General features: G+C 45.3%; 1 protein-coding gene across 1 annotated transcript in view; it reads right to left on the bottom strand.

The window, feature by feature from the left end:
* The window catches only part of STK32B (serine/threonine kinase 32B), a 1,644,519-nt gene that overhangs the window by 352,318 nt on the left and 1,275,304 nt on the right, over positions 1-16,897 (bottom strand). Inside the window, exon 9 of the mRNA XM_078678995.1 lies at positions 14,244-14,369. Coding sequence (XP_078535121.1) covers positions 14,244-14,369 — 126 coding nt within the window. The remainder of the gene's footprint in view (positions 1-14,243; positions 14,370-16,897) is intronic.

Genomic DNA, 16,897 nt, shown 5'->3' with positions numbered 1-16,897 from the left:
TGAGGATGCGAAGTCCAAAGTCCCTCCACTGGGAATCCTTGACGACTATTGAATTCTACTCTGCAGTGGTCTTGATGAAGTCTCAACTTTTGGATTTAGAAACTTTCCTAGAAGTCAGATCTTCTTCAGTGGGGAAAAACAGTAGGCTGAAGTCAACTGGCAAATCGATGGCAGCAGTTTCTATGGCAATCCAGGTCTCTGTCGCTTCTCCAGGAAAAGTTTGCCAAAAGTTTCCATGTGCCACTTCTTGCAGTTTGGGGACAGGAGGATCACACTCTAATACAAGCCAAGGGTCCAGGACCTGGAGGAACCACTTGTGTTGAGGAATTGCTTCAACAGATGTCAGCATCAGGGCCCAGAGCCTATCCCATTGGAACTAGTAAGCTAAGCAGTTGCAGGGAGAGAGGCCTCTGGAAATTTGTTGCATCCCTGCAGTCAAGGCCAGACTGGCATCAGGTGCTTTCCCTGGGGCCGGTATGATGGGGGCGGGTTTTGTTACTGAGGGCAGGTTTTGTAGAAGTGCCGCACAGTCAAATGCACCATCTGCAGAGTTCCCTTTAATCCAACCTTTTTAGGCAAAAAAAGTGTTTAGATGATTACTGTACCTGCTGTAGAGAGATAAGAGTTTTGTCTGTTGGCAGTTTTGACTCATCTAAGGTAGAACAGAGGGTACATATGTCTGTTGCAAGAACATGTACCAAGGAAATAAAAAAACAGTATTTTATGTGCCTAGCTCAGTGGGTTACTGCTTCTGAAACAGAGATACTTTTGTTACCATGCAATTGATAATGTACAATCATAATGCAGCACAATGAGGTATGATCTGCTATCAAAGAGCTGCATGAAAACTGCATGGTGCAGGTTAGAAAGGTATGCCTTTTCCCACATCTTTCATTATACTAATATTGCTACAAAGAGTTTGTTGTGTACAAATACATTCTAATTAGTAAAGTCAACCCTAGCCATTGTGTTACATTCTGAATCCTAAGTTTGTGCTTCTCCAAACCAAGCACTTTAAAAAAATGCCTGTCAGTATGGATGATATGTGAAACCTACACCTTCTTATGTAACATTTTCTATACACCAATTTACCCAAGTATGATTCTTCGACTGTCTGTTTGTATGTTGGGGGCTGGGAGATCTAAATATATGAGGTCGCAGGCTGTTGAAAATCAATCAATCATTGGAGGGCACTATATAAATGAGGCCCAACTTGACGGCCAGGCGGCAATCCTAGGTCCGAACGTAAACTCATTCGCAGTCCTCAAAACTCCCACAGCCCTTAACATACGAATCACATCGTATTCCTTGGGTTTTGCTGGCATGTGCAGATCTTCCCACAGCCTCCACTCATCGAGGGACGCCTAAGTGAGACCTCCCTCTAGTTGGGCTGTCTAAACCCCCCGTGGCCAACCCCATGCGGAGCACTGCCAAAGGGTTTGGCTACCTGTGGGTAGTTGGATACAGGACCTGGCCATGCACAGCGTGGGGTTGGCATTACCTATGGTAATAAAATATTATTTTATATTACTACAAACCCTAGAAATTCATGATAAAAGTGTAAATCGTGGTTCGAGTTTGGTATAGTATGAATCTGAAAGGGTGTTATAGTTAGGTGAAAATGTCAGCAATTTTAAACAATTAAAACCACTGAAATACACCAGTTTTTGGTTATCTTAAGTAACTATAACTAGTGGCCGAAAATAACTATTACTTGCACCCTGCGCCGAACCGCTACTTACCTTCAATATTACGTCACTCATTACATATTTTGTGACACCCTTGATAACATCAATGCAGCATTTGAAATTCTGAAATTACATCATTGATGACAACACAGTGCACGGCTTCCCTTTATATATATCTTATTTATAATATCCCTCATAGTTCCATCCATTCATGAACTTAATAACTTTGGTGTCTTTTCACAAATGCACACAAAATGTTATTTTTGTTTTAAAAGTACATCTGCTTTGTTTTGTACATGGTAAGTTGCCTCCGTCATGCAGCTGCCAAGAAAAATGGGGGATCCCGAAAGTGTCATTTGCCATTTTAATTCCATTAGCATTCTTTGCTAATCAATACAGAAAACATGGCTGAATTAAATTACACTAAGGGGCCGATTATGATGGCGGACGGACCTGAGTCCGTCCGCCACCATAGAGTAGGGGGGAACGTCCGCATGGGCAGCGGCGTTCCCCCCGTGAAGATTAGGATGTGACCGCCAGGGTGGCGGTCACATCCTCTATCCTTAACATTGCGGCGGGTGCAGCTTCAAGCTGCACCCGCCGCAATGTTAAAAATGCATACTTTGCATTTGCATGCAGAAAGCGGCAGGCACCGCGTGGTGCCTGCCGATCTCTGCATACAAATGCAGGGGGGTACCATAGGTACCCCCCATGTGCACCCTCCACCCCCCTTCACCTAGGGGGCCCGCAACGGATCCCCGCAGTGAAGTTCCACATGCTTTTCCACGGCGGAAAATCCGCCGCGGAAAAGCATCTTTTCAAGCATTTCCTAATATGGTGGACGGTTTCTGAGAGACACCGCCACCATATTAGAGCTTTTCCGCCGCGGTTGTAAGCCAACCGCGGCGGAATAGCTGCGGATGGAAACCAGGACCCACCAGCCATCGTAATGTGGCGGTGGGTCTCTGGTGGGTCCGCTGCTGTTTTTCCGCATCCTCTGGGCCGGCGGTGGCTTCCGCCGGCCCGGAGGATGCGGAAAAACCGCAATCCTAATAGGCCCCTAAATTTGGCATGAAAGTAGAACTTTACTCATGAAAGTGCCTTTGCTTAGATTGGTGTAAATCCATGTCATAGATTTAATAAAACTTATTCAGGCTGGGCAATGAGAGGTCACATTTTGGAGCTATCTGGACAGTTAATTTGTGGATCCTCCAGATTAATGAATGCAAATGGGCACGCAATTGGACAAAGGAGTGTTATCTCCTGTTTTGCATTTTGCATTCACAATTCAAACTCCGAATTCACAAATCTGATTTTGTTCTGATTGTCTGCCTACCTTAGAAACATTTGTGTTGTGGCCACCATTACCCAGCACAGTACACTGAATCGATCATTCAAGAATTCAGACAAAAATGGCAAGAAAGTGGTTTGTGCTCTACTGGTGCACATGGCAAACGGCCACATGTAGCATTGGCCACACATGGCGGGTTAGACGTAGAGCTTAAACCTAGCCCAGTCCCTGGGGCCTACGCCCACTGTACATGGCTAAAGGCTCTCTGTGGCAAGGGTTGGCTGCTCATTGTGAGAGGCTTGCAGATCCTGGTCTATGATAAAAAAAAACACTGTATATGGAGGAAGGTAAGGCTGTGGACTGTGGGGAATAGCCATCTGTGGTGCATGAGATGCCAGGTCCTCAGCTGACTCAAGTTTCATGAAGCAATGATTTGCCCAATCGTTGCTAATCATAGTCAAAGGATATGCACATTGGAGCTTTGCCACCAAGACTGGGTTGGTTGCAGGGCCTGGTTGTATACCAGACCTTCATGCTAACCCCCACTCTGGAAGACAAGTACCTGCAATTAACCCCCATTGTGCATGGCTGAAGAACTTGAGCAGCAGGGGTTGGCCACCTACTGCAGAGCTCAAAGTATGGCCAGCAGCGTAGGAATCCCAATAATTGGCAATAGGCAACACCCAGAGTACCAGTTGTGATACTCCCCAGCCATCCACAGCTAAATCTGCAATGCACAGAGCGGTTGTATTGCATTGCATTAGTATTGAAGAACAGAGAAATCTACTCCCCCAAATTGAGCTACAGAGCATAACATTCAAATAGTGTGAGTTGCCCTACCCTTGGAAACAAGATCAGAGATGACTACGTAGTTTGGTTTCCATCTAGGTCTAATCAACTTGGCTGCACCTGTATTCTTAACCATATTGCCATGTTTGCCCACATTGTTGAAGGACAATTGCTGTTTAAAATGATGGGCGTGAAGCAGAGTTGATGGATTTCAAGATATTACAGTCAACTAAAAAATTGAAGAGTTCATCTAGGAATTCTTGATCCACCTATCTCCTTTACTGCATGTTCTCAGGAACTCTCTTCTTTCTAGGAGGCATATTCTCAAGGAACTATCGCCAAGTTATCAGCACTTTATCACAGCCAAAGTCGCAATAAATCTATCTCCCCATTTACAAGATTGTGCTAACAGCCCATATCACCAGTTTACCCGCAATAGCAGCTGCAAAAAACATCACCACAGATGACCCCGGCAACTATTGCTAATGAGTTGCAGAGTAGGCGTTCCCGTGCCAAAGGCTACAACAACACCACTCCGCAACATTCTCAATGACCAGCCAGATCAGCGATAGGATCACAAAATATGTGATAAGGCACGTTAGCAGCAGGAAATTAACAACTTGCTCTGGCCTGGTGTAAAGTCGGACAACAGCCTGCACCACAAAAGGGAACCCAGCTCAGAACCACACCTGAAGAACAACAGATGCCATGGAGCCACTGATCATGCAGGCCGAACACCCAAGAGGGCCGCAACACCCACCGCCACTATCACCAGAACCACCCCTAACCCCCGGGCCCTTCCCGGACCAAGATACTGCACATCAACGGCACAAAATCATGAACAAAAGTATCCGCCTGATGTCGCACAATCACAACAATCAACATACATGTGAGTACAGAAAACCTGATTCATTTATTCACCATTGAAAGTCCAAACAAAATATCACATTCAGATTTGTCTCCAAACAACTATTTTGAAGAGTCATGGTGGGGCATCCCTGGACAATCTGTGAGCCACAGCCTGCAAGACAATATCCAAGATAAGAAGGTGTGTCAGGCACTCATCAAAGGACAGAGAGAGAGAGAGAGAGAAATAAAGAGAGACTGAACAAGGAGTGCAAGGCCAATCAGGCCCTTAGTTCATTCATACATGCCAACTGCTGCGTGTGTTTCATAATAGGTGCACCCTAAATCACAGGCATGGCATCAAAGTCAGCATGAAGGCCACATCAAATTTAAGAAATGCAATCAGTAGAAATACTGAAATTAGGTATGAAAGCTCCTTTGTCTCAATACACAAGGCAGAAGGACAACCAAACCTCCGACCTTGGTCCTGAATGAGGCTGGCATACCCTGTGTGAGATACCATACCAGCCTCCGACGACTCCCACACCACGAACTGCGCTAATGAAAGACCAACGTGTCCCCACCCCACACACACTTGTCCCTGCAGGAGCTACACCTCCAAGGGATGCCCTTGACACATTGGTTAAAACCAACCCATACGTCCAAACATTGTACTCACAACGACTGATTGCCCAGAGCTGTGGCATATCGTCCACCAAACTGCTGCTGGTCTGAGGATTGCCGGTGCTACGAGACCAACAAACGCAATGGCAGGCATTCCCAGGCACATGCACAACCCCTGCCACGTGGAACTGTACCGTGCACGAATGCTGCATCTGTTGGGGTCTGTACCAATGGCAGTGTTGCGAATCAGTTTCCGTCTGAGTTTCCATCTTGCCTACGTCACCTGCGTCCAACCCTGGTTCCACTGTCAATCATGCACATTTGAGTGGCCCATGGAGGGCTGACTATCCAATGCAACGGTAGCTGAATTGGATTATGACCTGACAGTGCGCCCCCTGTTGGCCCACAACCAGGAGTATCACCGGGATACCCGTGCATGGGATGCACTGATCTTTGGCGTATGTGCTGGCAGTTGTGCATGGGAGATTGCAGAACTCCTCGTGTGCAGTGACCACATCGAGGTGCTCCCCTATTGGGCTGTGTTGCGGATTGGTAAAACGGCGTGGACTGAGCACACATGCCCAGATCAGTTAATGGATTGGCTCTCCCTGATGTTCCTTGAGCTCGGCAACGATGTACTATTGGAACAGATTGCCTATGAAGCTGCGCTTGCATTCATGGACGAGTAACTACGTTCCTTCAGCCACATCGGATTGTCACCCACACGACAGGTCCCAACACCTTGTTGCATCTTGGGAAATGCTCACATATCCCACCACAACAGTTGACATGTCTGCCTTCATCTAGACTCAGAATACATGTACGTGGAACTACGCTTGTGTACCCACACCTGTGCAAGGCGATGCAGTTCCATGGTCAGAGCAGCACTGCGTCATTTGGCAACGTTCCCAATTTGGACATACTGCTGGGGGGAGAGTACACACATGGCAATGTAGCACGACATGTGACCTTGTTGGACCCATTCACCTGTTCACTGTCAGCACAGCAGACAGTCAGCGCAGTCCGGTGGTACCGCACTATGCAGATCCCATGGGCTGTGAGTCGTGTCCCCTCACACGGGGCAATGAGCAGACGCCAAACATCATAAGACTCGTCCAGCAAGGCAAGGTGGACTGAGACCGTTGCCATCCCTAATGATTTTGTGTAAATTTTTGCCACCGCATTTCTTGTACCTCGAAATGTTCCCATGCTGCGTGTAAGTGTCTTAAGCATTTCTCTGCATGTTGTGGCCCTTGCCTTGTCCATACTGACATGCACATGTCAATAAAGTCTATGCAATTCACTGGTGTCTAACTGTGACAGGGAGGGACTAACTGTCGCATGTACAATGGGGGGTGGGTCCCTTTTGACAGCTCCACCTTTGTGAGCCAGACATTGTGTTTGGGATAGTTGCTGGCAGACCTGTGCACTTGTGTGTCTTCAGCAATGTGAGTATGGTGTCCAAACTCTGGCCATGTGGAGCAATGTTATACATCAAAACAGAATGTGTCCACACAGATGCGTGTGAGTAGGTATGCAATGTGATGGAGGACACCACTTCTGGCCAGCTACCGATTTTTTTCATTTCTACTCACAGCCCTATTTAATACATGGAAGTGTGCCTACATTGGGGGGTTGCGAGATTGTTGTTCATGTGCAATGAGGCCACAGCTAGTTCACTCCTTCACAGTCATCTAATTGGCCATGCGGCTCAGGGTCAAACATGCGCAATCATCGGCTCTACTTCCATCCATACGTTCATACTTGAGTAAACATAGACACGAGGCATCTGTGTGATTTTGAATGTTTTATTCACATTCTGATGAATGGCGGAGCTGTACATGGCCATTCCAAGACCACATTACATAGTAGCCCAGTTGTGGGCCAACCAGAGTCCTTTGGGGATTGAAAAGTGAAATGGAAGAGGAAGTAGGACTGCTGTGTAATTGGCAACCAGTGAAGATATGGCAGTCCATGTCGTGGTCCATGTGAGTGTCGCAGTGTGTTTTGGGGTCAGTGGGAGGTGTTGTCCCAGGGCATGATGTATAGGGCTGAACCAGGCAGGGACAGGCCATATGACGGGGATGGATGCTACTACCTCCTTCCTCACACATTAATTATCATCCACATCTTACTCCTCTGATACTTCTTCTGTGTCTGGTGTGTGTGTAGTGGTGTAATGGCTGCCTCACTGTGTGCCACTGACACATCAGGGTGCGAAGGTAATAGGGCTGCATCACTGTGTGCCACAGACACATCAGGGTGTGAAGGTGATAGCACTGCATCACTGTGTGCCACTGACACATCAGGGGTTGGAGATGTGTGTGTCGAAGTTCCTGCAGCAGTTATCTGGGACAGGCTCAGTGGCAGCAATGGCAAGATGAGGAACTGCAAGGCATGGAAGATCCCAGCTACATCTCGCTGGTGTTCAGCCGTGGCAGCCATACTTCCAGCCTGCATCTGCTCCATGGTCTCCATTGTCCTGAGCATCTGTGCCAACTCTGTGCTGTCATCGCTGGTGCCTGTCTGACTAGACAGTTCTAGTATCCGAGTAATGGCCCCAGTGATGTCAGCTAAGGATTGTCAGGGAGCATGGTGCAGACAGTGGGTGTCTGTTAGGGAGTGTAAGTGGTCTCTGATGGGACTCAGACACCCATGTATGGCATCGAGTTTGGCTGCCACAAGCTCGAATCATACCCACAGCTGATCAGCCATCTCCACCTGGCAACCCAACACACGGCGTTGGAACTCCATGTTATGTCCGGGAAGGTCCTGGGAGACAGCCCTGGTGGTGTGCGTTTCCTGCTGTGTGGTCTGTGCAGGGGGTAGGGTCACCTCAGAGCAGCTGGGCTGCCCTGCTCCCAGGGGTGGGGTGCGGAGGCTGTGCATTAGCCGTAGAAGGGTGACTGTGCATACATGCAGGTTGTCCTCTTCATCATCACTGATGAGATTTGTGGTCTGCTCTGCAGTAGGTGTTGATTGTCCCTCTGCAATGTAATGGGGAGATGCAGGTTAACAGAGTGTCCCATGTATGTTGACGCTTTATAGATCTTTACATACAGACTGCATGACAATGTACATTGTGACTGCTTTGGTGGAGCTGGCTATTTGATGGCAGACAGTGGGAATTTTGACTACATGATGGATGTGTGGTTGTAATTGTACATTATCATCTCACAGTGTCAGACAATGCCAGATGTGAGTAGCCAGTTACTATGCACAAACGGAATCTGTTGTGTCCTCTTTCCTGTGATGTAGGTGTTGCACTTTGTACCACATTGCTGTCAGTGTTAATGTGCTGTGATTGCTATGTGTGTGTGCTGCATTATGGGAGAGTCGCCCCTGCAGCTCTGATTTCACGGACGCTTATCCCTTTGAGGCGGTGTGCCTTTGAATTGTGTGCTTTTCGGGGGCTGTAATGTTTGCGACTTAGGTCATTTGGGCTCTTGGACAGAATTTGTGGTCTTGTGCATTGTTTGCCTGCTGATGTGTAATGGACGTTATGGGTTGTAGGTGCACGTGGATGTGTCAGAGTGTGACCTGCTCCTTTACGGATGTGATCCACACTGGGCCACCTCAATGTCGAATCATGCGCCATGTCATGTATTTTGACTGCAGCCATGCTATAGGTCATGCAGTGTCACTTGCATAGTCAGTTTGGCTCACACAGCCTCTGCTTTTCTGGATTCAGCACATATGCAAGGGTAGGTTGTGTCGTTGGTGATATGGAGGGGGACCATATGTTCACATAGTGGAAAGGGGCCTACTTGGTGTTACTATGTGTGCTGCAGTGTGCCAAGGGTATTAGGGACATGTTCCACTATCATTGTGTGTGTACAGTGTGCTACACATGATTGTGCATGTCTGCCAATGTGCCCATTGCCCCCCGTCCCCCAGTCCCTGGGCGTTACTCACCCTGTTGCTGTTGGGTCAGGTCATATTGAGCTGTGTCCAGACCCCCAACTCCTGCCACCGTCTACACACTGGTGACTGTGGCCACCATTTCCTCCAGCTCATCCAGCTCCTCCTGTGAGGCAGGATTCCCACCTCCAGTTGCCTTTGCTGCCTTCCTGTTGGCAGCGAGTTTCTGTTTGGTCTGTCTTTGCACATCATGTCAGCGCCTCTTCACCTCCTCCATTGACCTCCTCGACACTCCGACTGCATTGACGTTGTTGACGATGGTCTGCCATTTTTCCATTTGGTGTGCCAGTGCCGCAGTGGAGGTGATGAACAGTTGTTGGTAGTGTTCTATCACTTTCACGATGATGATACGGTCTTCCTGCGGACTGAGCCTGACTTCCTCTTCCTCTTCTCCTTGCCCTTCCCCGAACACGGGGTTCCTGGCTGGTCCTCTGTGGGGCTTTTGGGGTTCCAGTTGTCCCCTGCACTCGGTCTGGGTGTACCCATGGTGCTACGCAGTTTGATTTGAATTTTTTCTTTGTCGGTTTTATAGTGCGTTTTCGCTCTTAGCGCATGGGATTGCAGGCCTGTTGCTGGTTGTTTCTGATTTTTGTATCGCGCTTTGGAACATCGCAACATTTTTACGCGGCCATGTGGCGCGTTATCCTGCTACTATCGCATGGTTCCGCCAGGTTGGGAATTGGACGTTATGGCAGTATTCTTTGCTCGTGATAGACTGCGATATGCAAAGTTGTGTTAAGCTACATTTGCGATGTTTATCACACGTTGTGAATATGCCCTAAAATCTTTCAGAAGTAGTATGAGGTTTTATAAAGTATAGATGGAAAGAAGTATGTATTTTCTAGTAAGAGGGAAGTCTTAGTTTGACAGTGACTGGATTAATAATATGGGAAATGAGGCATAATATCTCAGATTTTGTGTTGGTTGATGGACAATACATAGAAAAGTTTTACAGGAGAGGCAACCTTATCTCCGATCTTGTAATTAGGAGCTGGTCTGCGGTGCTCATTTGTATCTCTGCTTTGAAATTCTAGTGTATTTTCCCAATTACTGAGAAGTTGTCTTCTGGTCTCACATATGTTTTTATATTTTCGTGAACTGCAGAATAGCTTTCTGTGAAGAGGAAATCAATGCATACGCCTTGCATAAATTAAATCCATGGGTGGCAAAAAAATTACACAAGCCCAAAGAAGAATGTATTGAAATGTTATAGGTAAATTTCTCAATAGGCAATGACGATTTCCAATTTGTCTATTAAGCTTTTACAAGGCTTGAAATGTAGTGTCAGTTTTAGTCGTTCAATATATTCAGTTGTCTGTATCTCTAGTTCTTTGCATATTTGGTTGTGAAATTTAGATATGAACTGAGGATCACTTTCCACTATTTTACCCATGGAGGCTAAACAGGTGGCCATCCAGGGTCTGATCCAGTCCCGCCTGGACTTCAATAACGTCCTGTATCTCGCGGCACCAGACTACACACTTCGGAGACTTCAAACAGTGCAGAACTGTGCAGCCCGGACACTGCTCCAGCTCCCACGCCGACAATCCATCAGAGCTGGTCTGACCAGTCTACACTGGTTGCCAGTCCGCCAAAGAATCCACTTCAAAGCCTTGTGTATCGCCCACCAGGCCTTCTGGGACACAGGCCCCATTATCACCCGCGACCTAATCTCTCACTACCATCCAATTAGAAACCTACGGTCAACCCAGACCTTCATTGCCACCACACCCAGTATAAAAAGAGCCAGATCAGGTGGTAGGACCTTCGCCCATAACGCCTCCAAGCTGTGGAACGCCCTTCCCCTTCATCTGAGAGCTAACTCCAATCTTACCTCATTCCGGAAACAGCTCAAGACTCTTCTTTTCAACTCCCCACAGTAATTCCTGGTACTATCCCCGCCTCTGCCTAATCATCTGTTGGTCCCTTAGCGCTTGGACGCCCCCGGGCATCAATCGCGCTCTATAAATCCACTTACAATTACAATTACAATTACAATTACTATTATCTTAGAAGGAAGCCAATGCAGTCTAAAAGGTTGTCATTAAGAAATATTCTTGTGTGTTTCCTGCAGTAGGAAGTGTGAACAAGGGAGAGTGATGCTTGGTGTTTTAATCAACTGTGACCATGATACAGGGAAGGACAGGTGACATAGTGGTTACAGCTGCCGACCTTGGAACATCCTGTTGACAGAATTTTCAAAATCTTCAATATTCTTTTGCATTGTTGTAGTGGAATCATGGCACATCTGTAGGACTAATAATCAGACTTTTTTTATTTGGAATAAATAAATAATCTCTGATCAAAAAATGCTTCCTTTTCTCTTTATACAAGGAGTACATGCCTAGTTTCTTTACCTTTTCCTTTACAAGTTCAAAGAATATGTTTGTCACACGTGCAAGGAAAAAGGAGGATAAAAGAATAATGTATTTGTTTAAAGGAAAGGACCATTCTGGGCATTGTCTCAATAGATAATTTGCTACAAACCTTGTGTGTTCTTAGAATGCATTTCCTCCTCCAATTGAATTTGAATTCTGAATGCTGTTACTGCATTCTGCTGTTGGACTTCTTGAAGATTACAATTGTCAGTCTGAACTGTGACTTGATGAATCTGAATCCCGGGTCAGAAGCATCCGTTTAAAGGATATAAGGCCTGTAAGCTTTAGGTTGGAGAATTGGTATCTTGGTGAATCTTCTTTCTAACTCTTAAAAAGACCTAATGGCTTCAGGAGTGCAGATAAAATAATTCCCTTTCTTTAACAGAGCAGGTATTGGTGTTGCGATACATGCAAAATAATTGAAAGCTTCATATAATAACTAGCAAAATAGATAGATGTGAATGTCTCCTCTTCCAGAATAGCTATCCATGACTATCCCAACAGAGAAAAACAACAAATCCCAAATAACTAATTGAAGTCTGATTGAAAGAATACCATTCAGCCGTAGCCAACCACTGATATTTGAGTAACCTGCCCAAGAATTGTTCGACATGTTTATCACTTTTAGCAGGATCTTTAGAAACATGAAAATATCAAGATTGGTAAGTACAGTGAGGGGGAGCAGATGGGAGAAAATTGAGTCCATCAAGTAGTGAAAGACTGCTGGTGCCTTATTAAAACCAAAATGCATACTTCAGTATTCAAAGTGCCCGAATAGTTTTTGTAAAAGCAAGCTTTCACTCATCACTTTATTTGATTCAGAGTAAGTGATTGAGCTCCTTAAAAGATTACATTTTGTAAAATAAAAATCCCTGCACATTACATTGCCTTTTGAATTTCAGTAATAAGAGAAAGGAGATATATTGATTGAGACCTCCTATTTCAATGCAAGGTCACAGTTCTATGTTAACTTTCTTAGTTATAAAAAGGAAGAACCAGCTCCAGATTTTGAAGATGTTATTTATCCGTTGTTCAAATTCTTTTGAAAATATTTCTGAAGAGCTGCACACTCAATTGGGGACACAGAATGTACCTGTCCAAATGGAACTACTGCACCAGGTATCAGATTGATTGAGCAATCATAATCTCTATATGGTTATAGAATCTATCAACACTAAAAATACATCGGAGAATTTAAGGTAGGCCTCGAGGATAGCTGGGCTAATATTTCAAAAGGAGAAAGCTATTTCTAAACTGAAGCCTTTATAGGGAGACTTTAAAGATTGCAATTTTGCATGTACAATTCTTATTCCCAAAACAATGCCTTAAAGAAGGGGTGCGGTAGGTCTATAAAGTTGCCATGCTGAGAACCCTAGACATTCCTAGACCCACTAGAAATTGGGGGGCCAACAATTACATCAAAATCTAACCACTCACGAGGTAAGCTATACTTAAATGTTTGAAACAGTTTTATCATCCACTGCCTCTATTATGTGCAGTGTATCAATTGGAACCAAATGCCTTTCAGTCTAAGCTATGTCTACTTACGCAATTATCAACAGCACGATTTTCAAAGTTATTTATAACCACGAAAAGATAACTGCTATTCATGATTGTGACGTAACAGTATTCTAAAAGGCAAACTCATTAATTAGGCTCTGCTTCTAGAAAGTGAAATATTCCCATCCACAATTACATCTACAGTAAAAGTGAAAAGTAAACGTAGCTTGTTGACAGAAAACACCTGAACAGAGCAAACAACACTGTGCTCTGATCCCCTACTAAAAAGAAGACATGATATTAAACTGAAAACAAGTAAATAAAAAAATTATAACAAACTATTGCAAAATAGGATCCATAAAATTGCTAGATGACAAAAAATATAAGGTTGGTCTTGCCAAGTCACCACATATTAACATCCAGTCAGGTTTGCAGGAAGACCAACACTAAAATATCCTATGGTGAAATGTGCAATATGTAATGTGGCCTTTTACATGTTGTATATGGTTATCCCAAACCTGAGTGTGTCTTACTTTTTGGTGGCTCAACAAGCCAACCCCTACAACAAGAACAATATTTCTTCACCTCAGGATGTTCCAAGTAACATCATAAACAATTCCAGCTTTACACTCATTGACAAACCTTTAACCATTACCCATTGAAAATCCTATCATTAGTTTCAGGTATAATCGAACACTAGGCCCAACATATTAAAGCAGTTGTAACACCATATAAGGGAGTGATGGTGAAAAATGATTAAGCCATGCCAAAAATATCGAGGAGGTGAGGATCAACTAAAGGAATAGGCAAATTGTGATGTTTGATGAGTTTCAAAATCCTTACTGCCCTTTGTGATCCATCAGCATGATAGGCAACCATGCACAGTAGGACATATTATTGAATCAAACCAGAGCAGAGACCATGGGAAGTACCTATAAAAGATGTTCAAAATTACGAAGCATAAAATACACATTTATTTTTTAACATTTGTCTGTACCGTCAGAATCTTTTTCACCTTTGCCAACACTGTTTGTTTCCATTGCAACCGTTTCTTACTCTTGCCATCAAGCTAGTACAAAATTCAATGATTACATATTTTAACATACTGTAGGCATATTAGCCCATACAACGTTCTTGTAAATAAATAAAGGACGGAAAGTTCAATAGCAGAATGACAACTATTGTTTAATACAAATAATGACTCACATTTGGAACAAAGCCCGGCGTCACAGTCTTCTCCAGAACGGAGTCCCAATTCATATCGGCTAAATAAGGGGAGCTCTGTATATCCGAGAGACTTGAAAGTCGGCACTCTGGGTCTTTTGTAAGAAGCTGCAAAAAAATCCAATAATATTAGCTGTACCAGAGCTTTGGGAGACCCCTTCTAGTAAATACTGCACTATATAAATTGATAGACTGTTAGCAATATATCAAGCTCGACAGACAGATTGGATGGATGGCTGGATGCTCAACACTGGATGGTCGCATATTACAGTACATTTGCACCCAGGAGGATAATACAATAAACAGGTGTAGGGGGGCAGCAAGGAGGAGACACAGTATGCAGTAAGGGGGAGCAGTATCAGATGGAAGTACTAAGGCAGTAGTAGCAATGTCAACGGGCATGTGAGTCTATCCCTATTAAGGTAGGAATTTGATCATTCGGAATTGTTTAGCTTCCACTTTCAATGCCGATGATGAGGAGATTCTGCGAACTTCCGGTGGAAGAGAGTGCCATATCTTAGGGGCAGCTCTGGAGAAGTCTCGGTGACAACTTCTCTTTTTGTTAAGGATGAATGGTTTCATGAGGAAGTTAGAGGCGCTTCTTGAGGCTCTTACACCACAGGATAGTTTAAGTTTTTGCGCAAGATACGTAGGAGTGTTGAAGTGAAGGGCTTTGTGTGTAAGACCAGCAATCTTTAAGTGAATTTGTGCTTCGTAGGGCAGCCATTTGAGGGATTTTAGGATTGGGGATATGTGTTCTTTTCGTTTGGTGTCTGTAACCAGTCAAGCTGCAGAGTTAAGTGAAGCCCTTAGTGGAGCCAGAGGGTATTTGTGAAGGCCACAGAGGGTAGCACTGACGTAGTCTAGCCTCAGCAAGACAAGCGCTTGGACCACCTGCTTGAAATTATTTAGAGGAAGGAAAGGTTTGATATTTCTGAGTGACCTCATCAAGTGGTTTGCTCCTTTGCATACATTGCTGATATGATTTTTCATGTTCAGGTGCTTGTCCATGGTGGCCCGCTTTCTAGTAGAGAAGATGAGGTCATTAACCAGAGAACCTTTGCTGGTGTAGAAGTAGTGGTCTGAGATTAGGGTTTCTGCTCTAGCTTTGAGTATGCGATGTTTGTATTTCTATGCCGCGTTCTTGGAGAGGTCAGTTGGGTAATTAATGATTAAGGCATTGGAACCATTGGGGTCTCATTGTGAGGAAGAGTCCTAGTGGGGATAGGAGCCCAGAAGAGGGGAATCAGGGGGTGGGAGAAAATTACATCACTCCTGGGTCTCTCAGTGGAAGGGTGAGCACTTGTGAGGCGCAGAGATCTTGCAGTGCAGTGCAGTGTCAGTGACTATGGCCTAAAAATTCACTACAGTCATGGCATCCCTTAACTCGTCTTGGCTCTAAAGACTTGCACTGGAAGGCACAAAGGGCTATGGGAGGCCCATCAAGGAAGATATAGGCAGGTAGCAGAAAGAGGTCTACTCTGCGACCTGGGCACAAGACTACCATTTAGTATGAAAGGAACCCGACAGAAGCCATTTTAAGACCAGGAAGTAAGGCCCCAGGTCCTATGTGGGAAAGACCAAAAAGGATCACCCCAGTAATGATATCAGTGGCATGGTGGAGTGCTCCTCCTGGTATGCAAGCCTCGCATCACGCCCATTAAGGCAAACTGTATCGAAAGACACTAGCACCCATTGAGTCAAAAGATATCAAATGTGTACTGGGGCATTCCAAATGAAATGTAAGGAACTGCCACAACACCACTAATTACAAGCAAGTGTTACCACTCCCGACATAACTAGAGAGAGAACAGTAATCACACAAGATTTGAAGCGCGACCATTTTAAAGTCAGGCAATGACATGCTAATATGATGTCTATGTATTTTAAAGACAGGCAGTGTTCAGCATTCAAGGCAAATGAATTTAAGGAAGCTGCAAACTGTTACTGCGTTCAAGCAATAAGGTGGCCATGTGATCATGGCGCCGCACTGACACGTTGGATCTTAGGGTAGGAATCTCTGCCGAAGAAGCTTGTCGCAAGGAGGGCCACCACGAGTGGCATTGGCATCTGGGGGTCCGAAAAGCAAGGCCGTCTCTAGCTTGCACTTGCGCAGGTTTCATCTTTTAGTTTTGCACTGTTAATTTTCACAACATTTTATTAATAATCCACACAATTAGGAGTTCAATAAGAGCAGTTTTTATTTCGCAAAAATCCTGCTCCATCAACTGTCTCTGGGGAGAGAATGGTGTCGCAAAGCAGTGCCCCACCTTGATGAACGAGGGCAAAAAGACAAACAGCTGTTGGGTCCTATGCTACTGAGGCTGGGCTAGCAGGATTGCAGAGGCTATGTACGTCTCCTGCAGCTCCCACAAGGAACTTAGGGGCCGATTAGGATGGCGGTTAATCCGCATCCCCCGGGCCGGCGGAAGCCACCGCCGGCCTGGAGGATGCGGATTAACCGCCGCGGCCACAGACAACATCCACCGCCAGATTAGGAATGGTGGTGGGATTGCGGTGGGACCAGCGGCGGACGGCTGGTCCGTCAGCCGCTGATCCGCAGGGTGTGGAGGGCTATTTGGGGACAGTGTCTGCAAGACACCGTCAGCCAAATTAGGATGTGCACGGACACATGC

Source organism: Lissotriton helveticus, chromosome 2_2 (assembly GCF_964261635.1).
Source record: "Lissotriton helveticus chromosome 2_2, aLisHel1.1, whole genome shotgun sequence".
Taxonomy (NCBI): domain Eukaryota; kingdom Metazoa; phylum Chordata; class Amphibia; order Caudata; family Salamandridae; genus Lissotriton; species Lissotriton helveticus.
Note: the sequence above shows the minus strand (reverse complement) of the source record. Positions and strands in the feature narration are given on the sequence as shown.